The sequence below is a fragment of the Odontesthes bonariensis genome, chromosome 8, assembly GCF_027942865.1.
Source record: "Odontesthes bonariensis isolate fOdoBon6 chromosome 8, fOdoBon6.hap1, whole genome shotgun sequence".
In the NCBI taxonomy this organism is placed as follows: domain Eukaryota; kingdom Metazoa; phylum Chordata; class Actinopteri; order Atheriniformes; family Atherinopsidae; genus Odontesthes; species Odontesthes bonariensis.
In genome coordinates this window covers 11152385-11173215 of record NC_134513.1, presented here as the reverse complement: position 1 = coordinate 11173215, position 20831 = coordinate 11152385, and the positions used below count along the sequence as shown (strand labels likewise).

At 40.5% G+C, this 20831-nt stretch overlaps 1 protein-coding gene across 1 annotated transcript in view; it reads left to right on the top strand.

Annotated features, from left to right (window-relative positions):
• snd1 (staphylococcal nuclease and tudor domain containing 1) overlaps nt 1–20831 on the top strand; it is a 160254-nt gene that overhangs the window by 111024 nt on the left and 28399 nt on the right. The window contains exon 18 of the mRNA XM_075471701.1: nt 12826–12967. Coding sequence (XP_075327816.1) covers nt 12826–12967 — 142 coding nt within the window. The remainder of the gene's footprint in view (nt 1–12825; nt 12968–20831) is intronic.

Here is a 20831-nt window from a genome sequence, read left to right as displayed (position 1 = left end):
CCAATTCTATTCCTAAATGGATCTGCTTATTCTTTTTCTCCATTCGCCTCATGATTTTGTCCCCAGTGCCTCTTATACTCCTGCATTTCTCCCTCTTCATCTCTTCCACCGTTTCCTTCTCTTATTCATTTGCTCTTGCTTCAGTACCTATAAACTATCATCCTCTTTTCTCTCTTTCCAATCTCATCTTTAATTCATCCTCTTTGTCTTTCTGACTTCCCTATTCCCCACCTCCCCTTAACGCTTTTTCAATCCAAGCCCTGAATTAGGCGTCTTATTTATTAATTTGCCCATGCTCACATGTTCTCAAATGCTCTGTCTGTGAAGAGAATACAAAGTGCATCGACTCTTTACTTTTATTTTTTGTTTATTTTTGTGTAGAGCATTAATTTCTTGTGATTTCCAAAAGGAATATATAAATATAAGTTTGGGCCCTTACGTTTTGCTCAGTTTTCAAGGAACAGTGTCCTGCTTATATATCTGAGGTTAGCTGTTGCATATTAAGCTATCCTCTTGGGTACTCAGCTTGTGCTTCATGCTTTACTGATCCTAGCTGCATATCTTCCAACTTTAGAGAACTGTCAGCTTTCAAATTGTATCATCGAGTTTCTAGAAAACAATCTTGAGGGTTGTGTTACTGTGCATCAAAATATACAGCAGTGTTTCCCGCAGCGCATTATAGTTAAGGCGGCCGCCTTAGCAAACTCGCACTGCCGCCTTGCCAACGTTCCCAAAAAAAATAAATAGATTTCTTTTTCTTTTTCTTTTTTTTTAAACCGAAGTAATAATGCTTTGCCAGGCTCAGACATTAAAAGACAGCATTGATAACATTGAATTGCGACACCTACTGGTTGTTAATGTAAATAGTTAATAATGTAAATAAAAGTGTTACAGCTCTTAAACAGCTTCGTTATTGCTCTAACAGCCCCCGTCCCATTCCAAGTAGCCGCCACCACCCGACGGAACGCTATCCGCGCAAAACCCCTGGTCCCGGCCGGCGACTCACCACCTTGACTAAGCAATTTCCTGCGGGAAACACTGTACAGTATGTTGTGTTTATAGCTGAGCTATAAAATCCCAGTGTGCCATTGGAGATTTGTGGTGTGGCATTCAGTGCGTCACACACAACAAAAAAAACAGGTGCTAAAAAAGCAAAATAAAGTTCAGCTTCTGTTTGGGGTATGTCGATCGTTGGCGTGTGGTGACTTGCAAAAGGGACAATACATAAAGAGAAACTGGTGTCCCCTTTTCACTGATTTTTAAATGACCAGGATTTAACTGACCAAATGGATAAGAGCCTCTCATTGGGAAAAGTACTGCAATGTTATAAGCTCGACAGAAATTGATATTATGACGTTGTGTAAGCTTATCAAAACTATGCCCAGGTGAGTCTGTGCCCTTATCAAAGCTAAATGTGTTCCAATAACATTTTAGTGTGAATTCCTTTTCAGCCAGGCAGTATGTTTATATGCTCTGTCCTCTGCATATATTCTCAGATGACCATCTCCTCATACATGTTGATGTAGATACATGCATGGGAAACGATAGTTTACAGGACCACGTATGTTTCCTGTTCCGTTTTTATTTATGCATTATTTACAGTGTGTCTTGGATCCCTTGGGTGATGGCTGATCTATTGACTCTCACAAAGAATTGGTGTTTATTAACAAGGAATGTAAGTCACCTGAACAGTCCAACATGAGAATTTAGCAATTTTACAGTTGTGGGATGTAGCGCCACTGATGTGAAAGCAACCCTCTCTCTGAACCCTGGACATGCACAGCAAAACATGTGAATTTGTTGCCATGATATAGAGGCTGAAAAAAGACTGAACAGGTTAGCTTTTTTCTGATGGAAAATTAGGAATTTGAATGGGACGTTTGTGAAATCAATACATAATGTGTATATGACTGTACCATGTTAGTCGGAAACAGAGCTGAGGTGGCTAACCGAGCTCTTATCTGTGAGGCAAGTACACCGACAACGTAAAGCAAATCGCACACGAATGAACGAGAGCTGATCAGTTCTTACTTGCTTATCAATGAATCGAACGCTGCATCTGTCTGTCATCTTGTTTTTTCTTCTGAGCTCTCCCCAGCACTTTACTCCAGTCTGATGATTGTTTATTCTTGTCCCACTCTTCCTCCTCTTCCTCACATAGCGTTGTCTTGGGTCCAGTTGGTGCTTCTGAGTTTTTGTTTTTTTTCCCTACTTTGTTTGTTATAACGCTGTTATAGCTGTCTTTTTCTTCCAACTTTCTTTCTTTTTTTTTTTTTTTTTTTTTTACTCGACTTATGGTGAAAGTGTGTATTTTACCCAGTTGCCGGTGTGTGACATGGTACCGTAAAGCAAAATCGTGTCATGTTGGCGAGGAAACCAAAATTCTGAAGTGCCGTATCTCTGCCCCCGGGTGCTCTTGGGCAGTTTCAGATTCGGGAATGTGCATAACAAGAATTGGTGTACTTCACGATAAGTTTTAAGGTTAGAAACTTCTATCGTGTTGCTTTAAGATTTTTAGTTTTTTTTTTTTTCTCTGAGGGTCTGGGATAATTTGGGTCAGTCCACTCTTACTCGGCTTGCTAGCCTGCAGACAACACTCTAAATCTAGAGAAGGGGAATACTCTGCTAGTTTTGGGAATGTGTTGATGTCTGTCTTTTTTTTTTTTTTTTTTTTTTTTTTTTTTTTTTTCCCTCTCTCTCGCCTTAGGGAGAGACCGTTACATAAACAGGATCTCGTCATCTCTGCACTTCGGATTCCCACTGTTGGACGAGTCTCTTTTCATACTACTTCCATCTCTTTTCCCCATACATGATGTGGTCATCATGTGTTCACAAAGCATTTTCCAAAGCATTAAGCCCCCCCCCTTTTATATGGCACAAAGAATGTGGTTGCGCATTTTTTTCAAATAACTTACAGTTGAGTTACAGTTTTCTATGAGGGGGGAGGCATGTTTAATAGTGGTTCCTCCTTCTGTTTGTTGCTTTCTCTTGCTGCTCCACTGCCATTTTAACCTCTGAGTCTGCGATCTTGCATCACTTCTCCTTCCCTCAGTCCCCACCAGCAATGATCCGACCTCCTCCACGGAGGAAAAACAGAGGCGGAGCCACGATGCCACCCTGAGCCAAACCAGTTGTCAAGGCAACAATTTGGTAGCCTGTTAATTTATAAAAAAAAAAAAAAAAAAAAAAAAAAAAAAAGTTGATTAACTGCCTTTTAATTGCATACTTACACGGTATAATATTGAGGTATGGCTGTACATAATATGTACTGCTTTTTAATCTCATTATCTGCTTTGTTCTTTTGACTCTGTTGTTTCTAGCATTTTATAAACAAAGGGTAAAAGAGACCAAAAAAAAAACGGGACAAAGGGTGGGCTAAAATTGCAGCCCACTTTTACTCGGCATGCTGCAAAGGCAGAGGGGCGCTTTTCTAGAGACAGAATTTCACGTGTGCCTTCAAGGCCATATGAAGGACTTATGTCGGGGGACTGGATACCCATTTCAACACAGCTGAACACAAAAAGAGCATTTCACGGTTGCATACTTTTACTTTCCAATAACGTGAATATAAGTTCTCTCTCCTTTCTTGTCCTTCTTTGTCATAACTCTACATGTGTAGCACCCTCCTGGCTGGAGCCTCGCAGGGAGATCGTGCAGATGAGGGTCGACTCACATAGGGCAGATGTATTTATTGGTAATTAGTCCACGATTTATAATTTTTATTTAGCAATATTTTTGTTATTACTAAACTCTGAGGATAGGGTCGGTGAGAGTAAGAAATTCACTTGGCAGATCGCCCAAACAAATGCAAAATCAGTGGAGGGCAAACGGACTTAACAACCCAACACAAATTGTACAATTTTCTATTTGCTCTTTGTGTCCATCTCCTCTTCAGCAGCAGCTCATTACTTAATCAAGATTTTCATAATATACAACAAAACAAGTGCTTTTTTTTTTCCTCCAACTTACTTCTACTTCTCCCTCTTTGTCCAGAGCTTTAAAGACTTTGAGTCTGTATCCCTCGTGCTTTGAGTGGTTAACTTTAATTGCATACTTATTCCTCACTGTTGCTTTTGTTTGCTATGATCTCTCTCTGCTTGATCATCTTTTAATGGCCGTGGACAGACACCGTCACTGCTCCGGTTAGATAAACAAGGCCGCTTGATGTAAGGCTCCATATGCTAGAGTGACTGCCTCCGGGGACGATGTGTGTGGTTTAGTATCCGTCTGTGTGTGTCATCTGTGAGCAATGTTCTCTCAGCTGTCTCGCCTTCTATACCAGCTGAGTAGGGTGGCACCCATGAGCCTTTTTAGCACAGGTACAGTTTTTTTTTTTTTTTTTTTCCTCTGCTTTTGTACAGGGATTGCTTTGATTATGCACCCATTAACTGTTTCTATGGTTACTCCATGCCTCCCTTCGGTTCACACGCTCATACCCCCGATTTCTGTTGGGTGCGTGTTAGTGCTTATTGCTTACAGTATTTTGTCAGCAGGCCGGCAGACCTCCTCCCACCACCAACCCGTCCACACAAATCTAAGTAGATCAATTTGTGTCAATTTAAAAAGTCTAGCAAGTTGCCACCATGATAGCCTTAGGTTGTTTCCAAGCCCTTGACTGCTGTGTGGCTGTGTCTGTGTATATGCTTGTGTGTATGGCAGCGTAAGTGGGGGTCATATTAGCCGTGTAAGCCGAGGTTGAGTAGCCTTGCCGCCTGCCTGCTGCCTCTTTGATGGGAGAACATCTGTTGGCTGTGATATGAAGCTGGGGAGTATCTTTCTCTCTCTCTCCCTCTTTCCTTCTCTTGCTCTTCCGTCTCTGTTATGAATTCCCCAGCTGCTCAACTCCCTCCCTGCACCTAAAAACCCTGTCCCACACCACCTGTGCAGTTTTAATACATAATTTATCTGCTAAGTAACCACATCTGAGAGACTCATTCCTTATCCGTCTTCTGCTTTCTTTCTCTGCCCTCAGTGGTTATGCCTGGTCTGTGGAAGTTTACACTACTTTTTTCTTAAAAAAAAAAAAAAAAAAAAGTATATTCTTATTTAAGCAGATTAATAGTGATTGGGTTTTAGTGGTAGGTAGAAATAACCATATCTTCAGGAAGAAGAAATATGCTCTGCCATTTAGACACCCCAGTTGAAAATCCATTCAATTATTGTGTTTAGGTTTTACTGACTGCGCAACATAATACCGTTACATAAATTTAGCAGGTTTCCTGATTTCAGGCAGACTTGTCAAACTCGTATTTGTAGTTAAGTAGCTGTGCCTCAAAATGTGAAAAAAAAAAAAAGTGAGCACTTGCCATTTAAAATAGTACAGGAGTCCAATATTTCATATGGATTAATATGGAAGGGAACCGGTATATTTCCAGGAGGCCATGTGCCATTTTGAGTTGGCCGTCCACTATGACTGAATTACAGATTTTAGTGATGATTTTTTTTAAAATTTGATATGAAGGTTTGTCCACCACTGTCCAAAATATGTCAGCTGTTATTTTCCTGTCCTGAAATCTTCAACCAGAAACCTTGAAATCTTGAGCGATTGTAATTTTTTTTTTATTTTTATTTTTTTTTTGCAGCTTTTTACATAAGCCTAATCACAGCTGACACGTTTTGTAAAGTCTTCTTGTTTGGCCTGGCGGACCAATAAATAATCATTGGTGTCATGTGACCATATCAAGAATGATGTTAGGATGCTGTCTCACTGGCTGTACCACTTCTTCCCAAGGCAACAGCCATGCCACATATCTTTTTATGTGTGCGTAGCCCAATATGAATGGTTCATGATGCCGGGGTCAAGTCCTCAACCCTCTAAATCACTTCTCCTTCCTTTCCCACATCTCCTCCTCTTACTTAAACCCTCACGACCTGGTGAGCCATCAGGGTTAATGTGCAGCATTAACAGCCCCTCTTAACCCGAGTGACAGGATTTTTATGGGTAGGTGTTGCATTGGGTTAATGTTTTTTCACTTGATTGTATGAGAATGACTCGGCCACCCCAACTCACTGTTCGATCAAAATCAATAAAGGCATGTTTTCACATGTTGGTTTTTCCATTTGAACTGGGTGTTGTCAAATAATCTGAAGAGACCTGAGCTCTCTGTCACATACAATCCAATCATTGTAAAACAGTCAATAAATCAAAGCGGGGGACCCTGGTAACCCGCCTTTCAGTCACTAAAGCTGTGTCGTACCTTTATCAGCTTTGAGATTTACCGTACTCAAACTTCCCATCGCGTTAGTCATTGCCAGTGAGTCATAATGGTTTGAAAAGCTAGAATTAAAAAGGAACCTTTGCATGTAGCAACAAAGAGGATAAAAGAGGTTAATTTCACCACTTCAGGGTACATTATTATTGAAATGGCCTGACGGAAAACATGCCTTTTGTATTCATGTATTTTATGTATTTCAAACGGATCATTTCACAGGTTGAATATCCCATTTCAAAAACAATAAGTGCACTCCCTTTATTTGTGAATACAATCTTATATAAGCCTTTAATCTTTCATGTTTGTTTGGGGGAAAAAAAAAAAGTTGAATTTTTATAGTGTTTTCTGTTATTGGAGAAACCCTCCCCACACCCACTGTAGGAAAGGTATTAAACTTTACTCTTTTGTCACTAATTTACACAAAAATATATAGATTTTTTTACATAATGTCTGTGCTCGCACATATTATACATAGAGTTCATATGTAATGAGGGAAACTGCTTCTCACGGAAGCAGCTGCCGGTCTTGTTGATCACTTCTCGACTCTAATGGTTTTGTCAATACATACGACGTCGTTGAAGAGTCGGAAATCCAGGGCCGTCAACCTTTCTGCTGCACAAACCCGGACCACTCATTAACATAACACCACTGCACATTTCTAATGAGCTCTTCATCGCTTTGCATGTCAATCGTATTCTCCACTCGACCGTATTTACAATAGTAACTTTTGTACTCGATATGGTGGATGTCACTGTTTATACTGAAGTAGAAAATGAATGCCCTAAGCAGATTGAGAATATTGCTCTACACAGAATTCATAGTAAAATATTAAAGGCATTGTTTAACTTTTAATTTCAGTGACACCTATTGTATTACTTTGATGCCCTCTCATGTTTTTGTATAAGTAAAGGTCACTCGTGCACCAGCTAACAAGATGAAAGTAATCATGAGCGAATATGGTTCCTCACTGTAGCTTCAAGCCTTTTAAAGTGAGTCACTATACAGAAGCCAGTAAGTGAGCATGTGTAGACCAAAAGAGAAAAATGTGCCCTCGATTGAATTAATGAATATTTCTCTCTAAAAGGGATTCATCAGGAACATAATAGGGGCTAAAAGTGATTCACAAAGTGCACTTTTATGAATAATATGCTCATATTGATTTCAATTGTCCTCCAAGTGGGATTGGATAATTAATTAACAATGAAGCTATGTAAAAATCCATCCAAGAAGATGAGCCATTGTTATCTCTCTCCTATCTCAGTCCATGTTTCAGCTAGTTTGAGACGGATGCATTGTTTCAGCACTGCATGAGTTTGTCAGCGGTTGTAAGGGCTGAATTTCCTCGTTTTCTGTGAAGAGCTGGAATCCAACGACGGGGTGTTTTATGTTCGTGCAGTATGTGAAGACAGGCTGGTGAGGACTTGTATTCCTGTTTGTTCATATTAAGGTCTCCCAATCTTAAATGGTGCAAAATGAAAGTATATACTATATTCACAATATTTTTACCACCTTATCTTTCCAATAGGTAACTGGAGCCTCCATATTGGTCTCTTTAAACCCACCAGACTGCTTTGAGATGAATAGTAATTATTTCCTGCAGATTGTGGGACTTTCTGAGCTACCCCTGATTGAGCACTAGATTTTAAAGAGGCCATATAATGCTTTTGGGCTTTTCATTTTTCTTTAGTGTGCTATATAGCTTTATTTATGCATGTAAAAGATCTCCATAGCTACAAAGCCTTAAGACAATTTTCTTTCCCTCTGCTTCTGAACTGCCTGTAAACGCCTTGTTAGTGGTCCAGGCTTCCCTTCCTTCACTTGAAGACATGACCGTGTCACACATTTTTGTAGTGCTTGGCTTTAAGGTTCATTTGGCACACCTCAAATTTGCTGTAATGAGCTACACACCTTTTATGACCATCAAGCTGACCAATGAGAGCAGATGGGTCTTTCGAGAGGGGAGCCTTAAAGGGAAAGACTGAAATAAAAAAAAAACCTTTTAGAAAGAAGGCAAGAAAGGGTCTGTAGCAGTGTATGAGAGAAACTGTGCCATTTGTGAATACTGGGGCATGTAAACTTGATCAAGTAGACCTACAAAATAGATATATTAACGTATTAAATTAATGAGCATAATAGTGATTTGGATTAGAACCCTCAAAGTGCACATAAAGTAACTGAGGCAGAGCTAGACCAGTAGCTCTCTCTTAATGTTTTTGTCAAAGAATTACAACAAACTGCTTAAGCTCTAAGCTGGTACTTCCTCAGCTGGGGTGAGCATGATCTGTTGGTCATGCTCACTGTGGAGTCAATTTTATAACCCCTCTCTACAAATAAAACTTAACAGTTGGTGGTTTAAACCAGCTTCAGTTTTTAGTTGCACTAACTTTGTGTGGCATAAAAAGACTGGTGGTGTTTATGAATTTGGACTCTTACCCGCTGACAAAGTGCAGTGTGCATTTTGGGCAGAACTCGAGATTTCCACCGCTCAGTTTTCTACTCGACCGTCTTAACCCTATGTTGGCACATGTGCGATCAATCATCCATCTGTCTCCGTTTTCATCCACCTGTGCTAAAATGTGTGAATCAATTATGTAATGGCATTGCCTGATCTTTCTGTTTGCTCAGTGCTCTTTAACAGTTAAGAAATATTTCAATAAATCAACACCAAGCCAATCAACTGCTGCTGTGGGTGCTGTTAACGAGCTGAAATACAGTCAGTGAAGTATCTGCTGTGCCAGGCTGAGAAAATCAGACTTGACACGACTATTCTGCTGCAGGTAAATTTTCTTCAGGGCTGCACACTTTTGCATCCATAACTTTAGAGGGCTGACCAGTTTAAGAGACCATATTGGCAGTTGAGTTGCAGCTGCTAGGGTCCAATCTTATCATGTTTGTGAATGTAAATTATTCTAGCGATTTTAACTTGATCGTTTATGAAATGTTGTGGAGTAAAAACTTGAGATGTGGGGGGGGGAGAGATAAAGAAGAGAAGCAGAGTTGGTCAGAGAGAATTTAGCAGAAAACCTAGTCCTTAAATACAAATGGGAACGGGCCTAATCTCAACACATAATCCTAAACTTATTATGTGATTCTAATGCTCACTGTAAGCAGCAAGAGAGCAACTCTTCCCCACTATCACATTACCCCACTGGGAAAATCTTGTCAATCATTTGGTTGCAAGTGTGTTTATCATTTTCAACTTGTGACGGTTAGCTTGGGCTGCAGTAATAGGACTTGTTCTCTTTTCAACTCTAGCTTAATTGCCTGTTGCTTTTTTCCCCCATACATCGCGCCTCCTTTTTTTCTCATTCACTCTCTCATCTGCCTCTTTCACACATGAGTTTCACCTTATTGGTGCAAAAAAGACATCTTTGTGAACCCACTGCTGTTCCTCCTCCTAATTCACACATGCTAAATGGAGGAGGATCAGCCCCACATCGCTGTGTCCTTTACACATCAGGCCGGTGTCGCGGAATCAGCTGAGTGACAATAGCACAGTTTGATAGTGTGACAAGCTCTGCAATAACTGCACAGTGTGTGTAAGCATGCAGAAGGTTGGATAGTTTCACCTCCATTACTACCTACCTTGCAAACTCAGAGGGGTATCAGCATTGGATCAACTTAGACGACCCCCCCCCTCCCCCCCCCCCCCCCCCCCCCTTCTGCCTCTGTACTTTCTCATATGACATGATGCGGCCCAGCTTAAAAAGGCATGTGTGAAAGAGGCTATTGTCTGTGGCAGCTTGGTGGCTCTTGTGTCTGGCTGCAGTTGCAGAGAGGCTGCAGAAACAGCAGTCAGATTCAAGTGTTCAAGCATTCAAGTGGAACAAACAGGATGGATGGCTGCTCATGGAAGGTCATCAGCCTCGGGCACAGTGTGTGTATGTGCATGAATTTTTGCTTTAAAAAGAGATGAAGGGCTGTACTGTCTCATGGTGCACTCAATACCACCTACTGCAGAAGTTGGCACAAACATCAGAGGTGCACAGATACAAACTGGGGATGCTGTTTGAAATACGTGGGAGTTGGAAAAGGTTAACATTTTTATAAATGTGTTGGCCTGCATTGAGCTAGATTCCTCAAATCAAGCACCCTGTCTGTGGTGCTGTGTGAATAACTTTGATTTGGAAGCAGAGGATTGCTGTAGATTTTTTTTTTCCTGGTCAAAATGACAGACGGCATCATAAAAATTCAATCAGTATTCATCATTCCTCCACTTTCTGATTTACATTTTCATAAGGAGACCCTAGCGTACTGAATAACATTTGATATTCAGAATTCCATTACACTAACTGTTAACATGGCATACACTTGCATATTATCCATTTAGAAGGCTATAAGAGAAATTATGAAGAGACACGAACAGTGCTCTAACTTTTACTGTCAATACGACAGGAAGCACTATAATGATTTTTCCAACAGATAAAAAAGAAAATACAAGTTGCTTTGCCTAAACAGGCAAATGTGAGCAGTTACAACTGAAACACAAACAAATCCATACAGTTGCTCTCTGGTGACACAACACACAAAGTTTATTTGCTTCAAACTAATCAATGGAAACATGTCCTCACTTTTCTTTTATGTGGGTTTTTCAAAAGGTCGCCACAGATCTGCTTTGCTAGTTTGTTGAAACACTGATAGTGTCGCTGTGAGTTACACAACGTTTGGTAGATCTCCCTCTTCTTCTAAGCTGCTTAAACCACGGATGGCTTTCAGATTTTTCTGATACTCAAAAAAGTGGGGAGGCAAATGAACTATCTTGTCTAATGCAAAAAGCCTCAACAAGGTCTTCCTGAAAGCCACCGAGTTTACACCCTTGACACTCGTACACCCCTGCAGCTGTGAATTGTGTCTGGTCCAACAGCCCTGGCACTTGCTACCTTTCGAAAAGTTCTGCAGTGACGGCCACCAGGCTGATGAATGGTGACACCTAATCTTTGTCAGCCCTAATTGGTGTTGCAGGTTTGATTAAAAGGCGAGTCATGCCAGCTCAGTTGCAATGTGGGAAGCATGTTTATTATCAGACACTGTGTATTCCACCATTTGTAGATGTGCATATAATGCGTTCATGCGTCGGTCTATGTGTGCTATGCTAATAATGCACACCTGTCTAATGCCATGCATAAAAAAATATCCCGGTGGATCTTGGGCTTTGCAAAGTGTGGCTGCATTTTCGCTCTTCATTAACCTTGCTCGCCCTCAATCCCCAGAATTTCTACCCGTTTACTTTCTGTCTTCCCTACTTTCTTTCTTCGGTGCTGTTATTTTCTATTTTCTACATTGTTGGATGAATAATTCAAGTTGATCGAAGGACCCTGTCAACTGTTAGTCTAGGTTGTGCAACAACATTCAGGGTTCTCTCATGATCATGACATCCATTTTCTTTTTTTGCTTTTCCTTTCATTTCTCTTTGCTTTTGCAAATGCACATGTGAGCACCACCACATCAGGTATTATCTTAACAAGCAGCGGAGCCTGCATTTTACAAAATGGCTCAGGTATGATTAACCATGCCTTGATGATGGATTTACCCAGCAGATGAGCAAAGAGTGGGGAAACACTAAACTCCAAAACTGTGACCTTTTAATGTAAATATTTCTTCAATAGCCAGACTAAAAAGACCAGTTGGGAGCTGAGCTGCTGTGAATCTACAAAAAGTTTGAGCATCATGAAGCTCTGTTGTACTTTTTGACTCTTGAGTTCCCCACCTAGCCGCACCCCCTGTTCCACAATGATTCATCCACAGGGAGTTGATTAGCTTCCTTTCATCCTAACCATCCTGTGTTTGTTCGTGTGCTTTATTCTATTACCGTATTGAAGTTGTACACAAACGCACAGCCCTCTGTCTTAACAACCACCCACTCTTTTTGCTGCATCCTTTGCACTCTGCAAAAACACACACGCACACACACACATCTACTGACATCTGCGCAGTGTGATATGTGGCCCTAGGCAAAGCACTTCTCCCTAATGAGCCTCCTGCCCTCTGTTTCTCCTGGGGAGGCGAGAGAGGACTAACCTTGATGCAGCTTAGAAAGGATGTAACCTGCTTACAGACACATTAACATGGACCGCTGTTTGTGAAGGAACTTCTATGACTACACCCTTTGCCAAATTTGTGACATTATCATCACCCCTGTCACAAAACCTATAAAGTACCCCCATGAAAAAGTGAGGGGAAACAATGACATAAATCTGTTATCATAAAGAATTTTTGTGGAGATTGGGAAAGCTGTTGTTTAAAGCATATAATATACTCTCTGGACCATGGCAGTGCGTTAGTGATTCTTCACTGTTGCTTGAATAATGAATGACTGAAACCTGTTATGTTAACATGACATTCTTTCAATTTCCTCATGCTTTCTAAATTATGATACCCAATCATTGGTAACATACAAAAACCGTTACAATGTAATTTGGCTGGTCAAAAAAATACACGTTTAAAATTTATATCAGAGCCATTGCAATGTTTCTGCATCATTAGTCTGAGTTATTTTGTGTACGTCACATCACATCGTCTCCATTTTTGATGAATTAACAATTGAATTATATATTTTAAAGGACTTGCTGCATTCACTGACCTGCCTTTGTCTCATCTTTGTATGGTTTTGTAGGTCTGGGCCAACTACGAGGAGAAACCAGTGGAAGAGGTTGTGCATCTCTCAGAAGAGAAGGAACGCGTGGCCAACTACAGAGCAGTATTTGTCACTGAAATCACCGACATCCTGCACTTCTTCGCCCAGGATGTAGAGACAGGTAACCTGAGATTGTCATTTGTACAATTGTTATTTATATTGGTGGCAATTAGAGAAGAAAGGAAAATCAATGTCGTGCTTTTGGAATTTCGGAAGTTGGCCAGACATGCCAACCCCAGAGCAACGTAAGCTGATAAATACAGAGTCGGGCAGAGAATACATGGGTATATCAAATGTGAAGTGGGTAATAACAGAAGCAATTTGCTGTGAAAACATTGTGCTTTTCTTCATACTGCAGTGGTTACTTCACCATCCTATGCAGCTCTGCATTAAATACACAATTTCACTTTCTCTATACAGGGATGGGAACAAGGGTTCTCTCACTTTTTATTCTCGTTTAACACCAGACTGCTTTCATGAATGACAATTATCTCCAATACTCAGACATTCATCACATCACTCGCTGCAGCATCCGTCTCACCAGGAGTGAGAAAACAAAGGACCATCCCACTTGTTCTTACTGAGCGACTGGGGTAATGAAGAAATATAGCTACAGACGACAACAATCGAGCTCCACGCCAGGTTGCAGGCATTTAAACTATTAACATTAGTTTACCTCACGAAGCATTGGAAAACATACTATATGCAGAAATGGCTTGATTTGCTACCCGGGGCTTTGACCTTCATCCCAACATCCTGAGATATGGTAGCTGACTGACTGCACTGCTGAGGAGACATGGTTTTTCCATAAGATGAGGCGATCCCATGTCTATCCCAACTTTTTTTTTTGTGCATTTGAAATGAAAACTTTCACAACAATCAACCATTTGAAATAGAAATTGCTGCACATGCGGTACTCATTAGTTATTTAACGAAGTACTCATTGTTCTACATAAACCACCCGCCGACAAAAATAAGTGTTTTGATCGCATTTGAATGAAGAGGAGATGCAGATCTTACATGATTTGTGTGTGTAAAGAAAAATGTTGATGGCATTTGATGATGCCTGATGTGAAAAATATTTTTTGACTTAGAAGTGTATGTAAGAAACCCAATACATTTCAGGACAGGGTTTAAAGTATCTATACAAATCGTTCTTTTTATGTGCCGGTTCATCGGAGCTGCTCAGAAACTCTCGGCTGCCCTCTCATCCGTCTCCACTAGCAGTCAACTGTTCGGGGCCATGAAATTGACTTTGGCCACCTATTAATTTGCCTTACTGAAATGATTAATTTAATTGAATTTAGTTCCATTTTGACTTAAGACATCTCTTGCACCATAGTAATTCAATCATAATGTGTGAAAATCCTTAAGTTGTTTGTATTAATGCCCCCTACATTGCTATTCCGCAAGGTGTTGAAGTTTGCACAAACTCATCACCATTCATCCTCTTCCCATGAGCTGTAGATTTGAATAAAAAAAACAAAAAAAAAAACTTGCAATTCCCTTTGGATACCCCCGGTTCAGTCAGGGGTATCCAAAGTGATGCTCTGTTTGTGTCGAGGCTTTTATCGTTGATGAGACTCATGTGTCACTCTGAAGAGGTTGAAATGGACAGTACATGATAACAAGCTGAAGTCGGGGCTAATGCCCTCAGAAGCACGTATTCCCAACAGGGAGAAAGTAAAAGCAAAATATGTTAGTGGCAGAAGTTTCGGGTCTTTTGGGAAACCTAATATACTCAGTCTACACATGAAAGAGCAAATCAGTGTTCTTATTGATTCTTATGTCTCATAAGTTCCTTATATCTATCTATAAGGACCTGGGCAAACAGCAGGATGCAAGGCATTTACAACATTTACAAAGTGGTGTTCTCAGCATGGAAGCGAAACCTGACTGGTCCTCTGGTGTTGTTTGCCCCTCCTCTCCCTCCCCCACCCTTTTTTGCTGCCTTGGTTTGCTTTCATTTCTGCTGACGCTCCCTCACAGCTATATTAAGTCATACCAACCTCTTGAAGGGAACATCAAAGTGCTGGGGCCTGTAAAATCATACAAGCTGAGTGCCTTGCAAAGTCTATACACCCCCCCCTCCAAAAAAAAAAAAAAACTTCTAAACTGTCGAAATTTATGCACTCAGATAAGCTTGGAAGCACAACCTAGAAATCAGAATATCAAATTTGTGTTTCAAAACATTTGTAATCATTGTCTTTATTGGGGGTTGTATGAGCTGCTGCCTTTGAATGTTACTGTGCATTAGCATTCAAATGCAATTTTGCGTCACATGATGTATTTATTATTATTTCCTTTGATAAGCCAGGCAAATCTGCTGATATTTAAAATCTCTTTTCAAAGAGCAACCAGGCCAAGATGGCAACTCTACACATTCAAATTCAACAGAAAACGGGATTAGGAATACTGACCTTTTATGAAAAACAGCCACGCTGACCATGTTTAATACCCTTAAATTCACCAAGCATTATGAGTTCAGAGCCAAGGGTATTACAAAGCAACCACTCGCCAGAGTTCAGCTGGAAGTTTACCTGGTAATGATTTACCGAGAATTATGTACAAAGGTTTTTGTCCGACCCACTAAACTGAACTGAGATTTTGCATTGACTTTACTCTGCAACATTTGGTAAGATAAATACAAACTATTGAGTATTTGTTCATGTGCCCACACTTATTACATGAAGTGCATGCTACACTGGAATTCCCGTGGTGTGCTTCTCTTGTGATGTTTAGTTGAGAAACAATAACTCGGTGAGGAAAATAAAACAATCTCGCCATGGCTTTGGCTTCTGACATTAATATTATGATGGGTGTGAGGCAGTTAATGTAATTTCAGTAATTCATAGCTTTTATTGTGAATGTAAAACTACCAATAATAGTGAAATGTAGCTGTATTTATAGAAACAAAAATGATTTAAAAATGCAGCTTGGACTGTCGGAGAGTCATTTTTCCGTCTGCACTTAAGCTCCCATTTGTCTTAATTGTTGCCTCGACGAAATAAAGATGAATGTTATTGATTCGACACGGGAAAATTAAAGTGTCACAGAAGCATAAAGAAGAGAACAAAAAAAGCATTGAAATATACCACTAAGCAGACTAATGCTGAGAACAGGGGCAGCATTTGGTAGTGGCAGAATTTGCTAGTATTTATTTATTTTTTTTAGATGAACAGGCTATAACAAAAGTGTGTTCCAGAGAGGAATGCTAATAGAGACAACTTCTTCATTAGATTGTGAATGACGATTGAACAATAAAACCCACAGACAAAAGTAATGCAGATAGACAGAAGGATACTTCATGCAATATACAGCCACAGTGCACACCGTTGTCCTTAGAACTGAGAAGACTGAAGGGATTGAGGCAGTATGCAGCATGTAGTAATGAATAAAACTCTTAACAGAAGTAGTGTTGTAAATGGGTTGTACGACTGTTAAGCTAGAATAGAGAAGATGAAGAGGTGGGGCAAGGACACTGTTATTAATATTTAGAAGCACTTTCCAAACCATTAACCACCTGAGAGTTGTGGCTGTCTAATAGAATGGGCTGTATTTATTTATTAATTTGTTTATTGTGTGTGTACATGCCGGTGGTCATTGAAAAGCTCTCATGGCTGTTGTTACACTTTAAAGAACATAGGCCCCTGAAATAATCTCTTTGCTGTCATCTTTTAAGCGATCCTTAAACACTGTTAGAAACCGTCACTAATACCTTTTTTCTCTGAGGCTCTCCTGTAAATATGCTCTGTATTTTACCCCTCTTCCCATTTTGATTATTCAAATTTAATTACAACGTTTTTCATTTCTTTCCTTTTTTGTCTTCATATATGATTATCTTTACACAATCTCGATAAGTGATTAATTCCATGTTAGGAACGGTTTTTCTAAGTCACTGAGAAGCTGGAGGGAGTTTGGTCTTTAATCCTCAGTTTATTTTAGGTCCTTTATCTGTTGCTGTACTCACTTTTTATTGTCTCACTTTCTTCCCCCCACTCACATTATCTCTCCTTAGTACCGCTGTCTCTCTTTTATCCCCCTATTCTCCTCATATGTGTTGTTCCCTCTCCTGAGGCTATATGTAATTACTGTCAGAGGGGGACCTGCACAGATCTGTGTGACCTTGGACACTAAAAGACAGAGGCCACTGCAGGCATAGAGAAGGAAGTGAGTCTGAGCTGCGTAAAGTTGTTGGTATACCACTATGCTGGAGAGTCGACATAATTATAGCTAAAAGCAGTTCAGAAGTCATTCTGGCTGGAAACTCCAGTGGCTGCAACCTGAGTCTAAGCTTTTTACACCGAAGACGGTCATCAAAGGTTTTTAAGTTCTGTGAACATGCGTTGTAGTTCAGGAAGGATGTGTGTGTGTGTGTGTGTGTCAGTCAGTGTTAACACACACATTTCGCTATCATATTAAGTACCTACCTGAGATGATCACAATTGGCACTTCTCCTACAAACTTGAACCTTGACTTATCAGTCAAGATGACGACCACTGCAGCCATTTTCATGTCTATATTGAAACGGCTCGATGGAATATTCTATTCTAATACTGTAAGCCCTGCGGAATCCTTTAAGACGAGGTTGAAGAAGCATCTCAGAAGCACCGATAGTGATGGGATTTACCAGAACTCTCGGACTGGTTTTAACAAAGGATGGCATACTTAAGAAGTTACAGAAAACCTAGTTTTGCTTGTTCTGTGTGGGGAAAAAAGTTTAAACGGTGTTAGACTTCATAGCCAATTGTAGCTAACTATACCGGGACAGATTTTATGACTAATGCATAATTAGGCATACGGTTGCATTAAGTGATAAGTGCTCCAGTCTTGACATAATGTGTCTTTGTCAGAGCCATCTCTTTCTGGCTCCAGAAATCAGAGATGATGATGGCCAAATGCTGAGCTCATACCCTCAGAATGACTCATCAAAAACCTGCGTAGCTGTCACTCTGCCTAGGTCCAGGTTTTGTTTATGGCGTGTGCTTATTTACAACTCTCAAATATTTTATCACATGTCTGTATTGGTTACCTTGGCCTACAGATTTTTCTCAGTGGGCAACTTTCCTATCGGAATGACTTCATCTAGCTGCTCTTGCTCTGGACCTCACTCACTTGTCACCTTCATGGTACTGTATTGCTAGTCCTGGCTCTGACCAACAAACACACATTTTCTGCTCACCCCAAGCCTCAGCTGCAGCACTGTTGGCGGTACATCCCGTCTAGTGCTTGTTTCCTGGCACCCATACAGACTCATAATGAGTGGAGTCCCCCCCCCCCTCAACCAGGTGCCACTCTGTCCACATTTTTCACACTTCTACCCTTTACACACAGCAGCTGTTCATCACCTAATGATGCTGGACCCAGCTACTGATGAAGCGGTGCAGGCAGAGAGCAGGTCTTTCTGAACAGACTTGAAACCAGACTCTATTCTGTCTTTTTAAATTGAGTTTTATTAGTTTGACGTGTTCTGTTCCAATCTAATTTTTTAATTTATGGCTTTGTTGTCTTTGGTAGCACCAGAGCATTTTCATATCGGCTTATTCAATTGCTTCTCTTTATTAAAGGTGTTGATTTCAGTAAGAAATTAGCAATTACTGATGCAACTCATGTTGATCAGGATGGGTGGCTTGTTAATTGGATGTCATGTCAATGCAGCTAAGTGATAATTGCCTTATTGAATGAGGCTTAATAAAAAAAGAAATGAAAAAGAATTGCACACAGGAATGCTTATCATAAGGATGTCTGCATGGTTTTCCCTCTTTTTCTTTTCTGGAATAGGTTATATAAGTAATTTTTGGTTGAGAAATCTCTCTCTGGTGCTATGGGCATTGAATCAAAGTCAGCCTGGGCTCGAGACGAACTCCTACACTAGTGTTACAAGTCCCCCCCACTTCTCAAAAGCCTTTTGAGAAAGTAATTTTTTTGTTAATCATAAGCGTTGTCTTATTAAAACAATTCAATAAAAGAACTAATTGTGCAGTAGAGAAATGAACCCAGATTCCAGGCTAAAGACAAAAGAAATGCAAGAAAGTCCTAAATGTGACAATTGTAGTGATGATTATGGTGAACAGTTTAATAATCCCATTTAATTAAAGGAGAATGGCTTTAATTGCTCTGTTATCCAAGTGTGTTTGCGATCTTATTCACGTTAAAGCTGCTTATTTGCAAAAGCATGTCAATTTCCATTTTTATACAGAGTAATTGCAATTTATCAGCATGAAAACAAGCCTACCATACTGTGTCTCAGTACCTTAACAGGCTGAGAATAGAATATTTAGAATTATGAGGTCTTTTACGTAGAGTATGCCCAGTATACACTTGTCCATGATCCTTCAGTGCCTCATGTTTAATTTAGTTGAAGTGTGTACCAAGTCTAGTTGTGGTGCCATTTGATCAAATACCTACACCGAACAAAGTAGCTGAGCAGGTGAATGAAAGTTGCAATAGACTTGTCAGCCGATGCTGCTGTTTGTCATTTTCCCGTCCCCCTGCCACTGCAGCAGATGCAATATTTAGAGGTCAGACCCCGTCTGGATTATCTCTCTCCTCTCAAGGCATTCATTATTAAATCAGATACGCAAGTTAGCTTCTAAAAGGTCAGCTCACCTGTCGGTATGAGGTGGTATGCTTTTGATTTCAGGCAGAAAATAAGCGTGTTCATCCACATTTGTTCCCTACCCCAGCAAGCACGATTTGCACTAATGTCAGCATTTGGGTCATTACCTAAAGCTGAACGGCCGAGTGACGCTTTTCACAGTGCTGAGTCATTTTTACGGGTCCAAATAGGGTTCTTGTCAAAATTGGCCAAATGCGCACACATTTGAGCACATTTGGAGAGTCGCTCCTGCGAGTATATTCGGAGTCCTCGCAATCAAATGAGGGCTTTAGCATCAGCTGGGTGAGTCTCGACAGGTGGCAGAGAGAGGAAAAGGAGAGATCTGTGCAAAAAGTCACAGATGCTTCCTCTGTTTACATTTTTCAGAGATGGCTTTTCCAATTACAGAAATGGGGATTTGCTGTAAAAGGCTCAGAACTGCTGGCAAGAGTAGAATGGAGGAGGGTAATTGGTGGTAGTGAGGGGAGTTCACATGAGATGCAATCCATATCCCTCTCTAGTGGGAGTGAAGCAGTATATGTCAAGCAGAGGGATCTTTTTTTTTTTTTGTATTTTTTTAATTCTTTTTTTATAGTGGTCTCGTTCAACCCTTGGCGGGAGCTGACAGTACTTAAAGCATCACTCAGGACAGGGACTAAATGGCCTATCTCCCGTCTATGCTCTTTTCTTGTCAAACCCCAAGCGAGCGCTGGTTCTGTTGAACACCCACAGCAGACAATCTGTGCGTTTGCCCACAGTGCAGACCGCTTAAGCAGTCGCATCCTAAACTGTTTATTTGTTTGTCATTGTGGACTTTTACCTTTGAGAGTTGCTCACATACCCTGAAATGTAGCCACTCCCACCCCAGAGGATGAAGGCTGCCCAAGCCTTATGCATATTTGACACTGTAAATGAACAGGTAAGCTAAAGCACAAAGCTCTGCTCAGCAGCTGTAAATCTTTCATTTAGTTGATGATATGCTGTAGATTCATCCACCCAGGCAGGACACACAACAAAGGCTCTGCAGTATTTGTAGGAGTAGAAAAATACTCGGGTGCAAAACAAATTTGCATGTCAGTTTCACTTTGACTGTTTCTCTGTCCTACAGGTCTTGCATTCCCTTTCCCTCATAAATTACAATCGGTTATAGCTCGATTTATGTTTTCAGTTCCTCTTCACGTGCTTGTCTTCCTGGCAGGTGTCCTTTTCATAGATGCACTCCAATTTGCAACTCTTAATTCCTTCACTCTTATAAAGCTGGAAATTATACTGCTTTCATAAGCAACCATTGCTCTCTTGGCCTGTGCCTCTGTCGTACTGTGATTATTTTTCCTTGTATGGTGTAATGGCTTTCGTAAACGGCTTAATAGAATTCACTGGAGCCTTG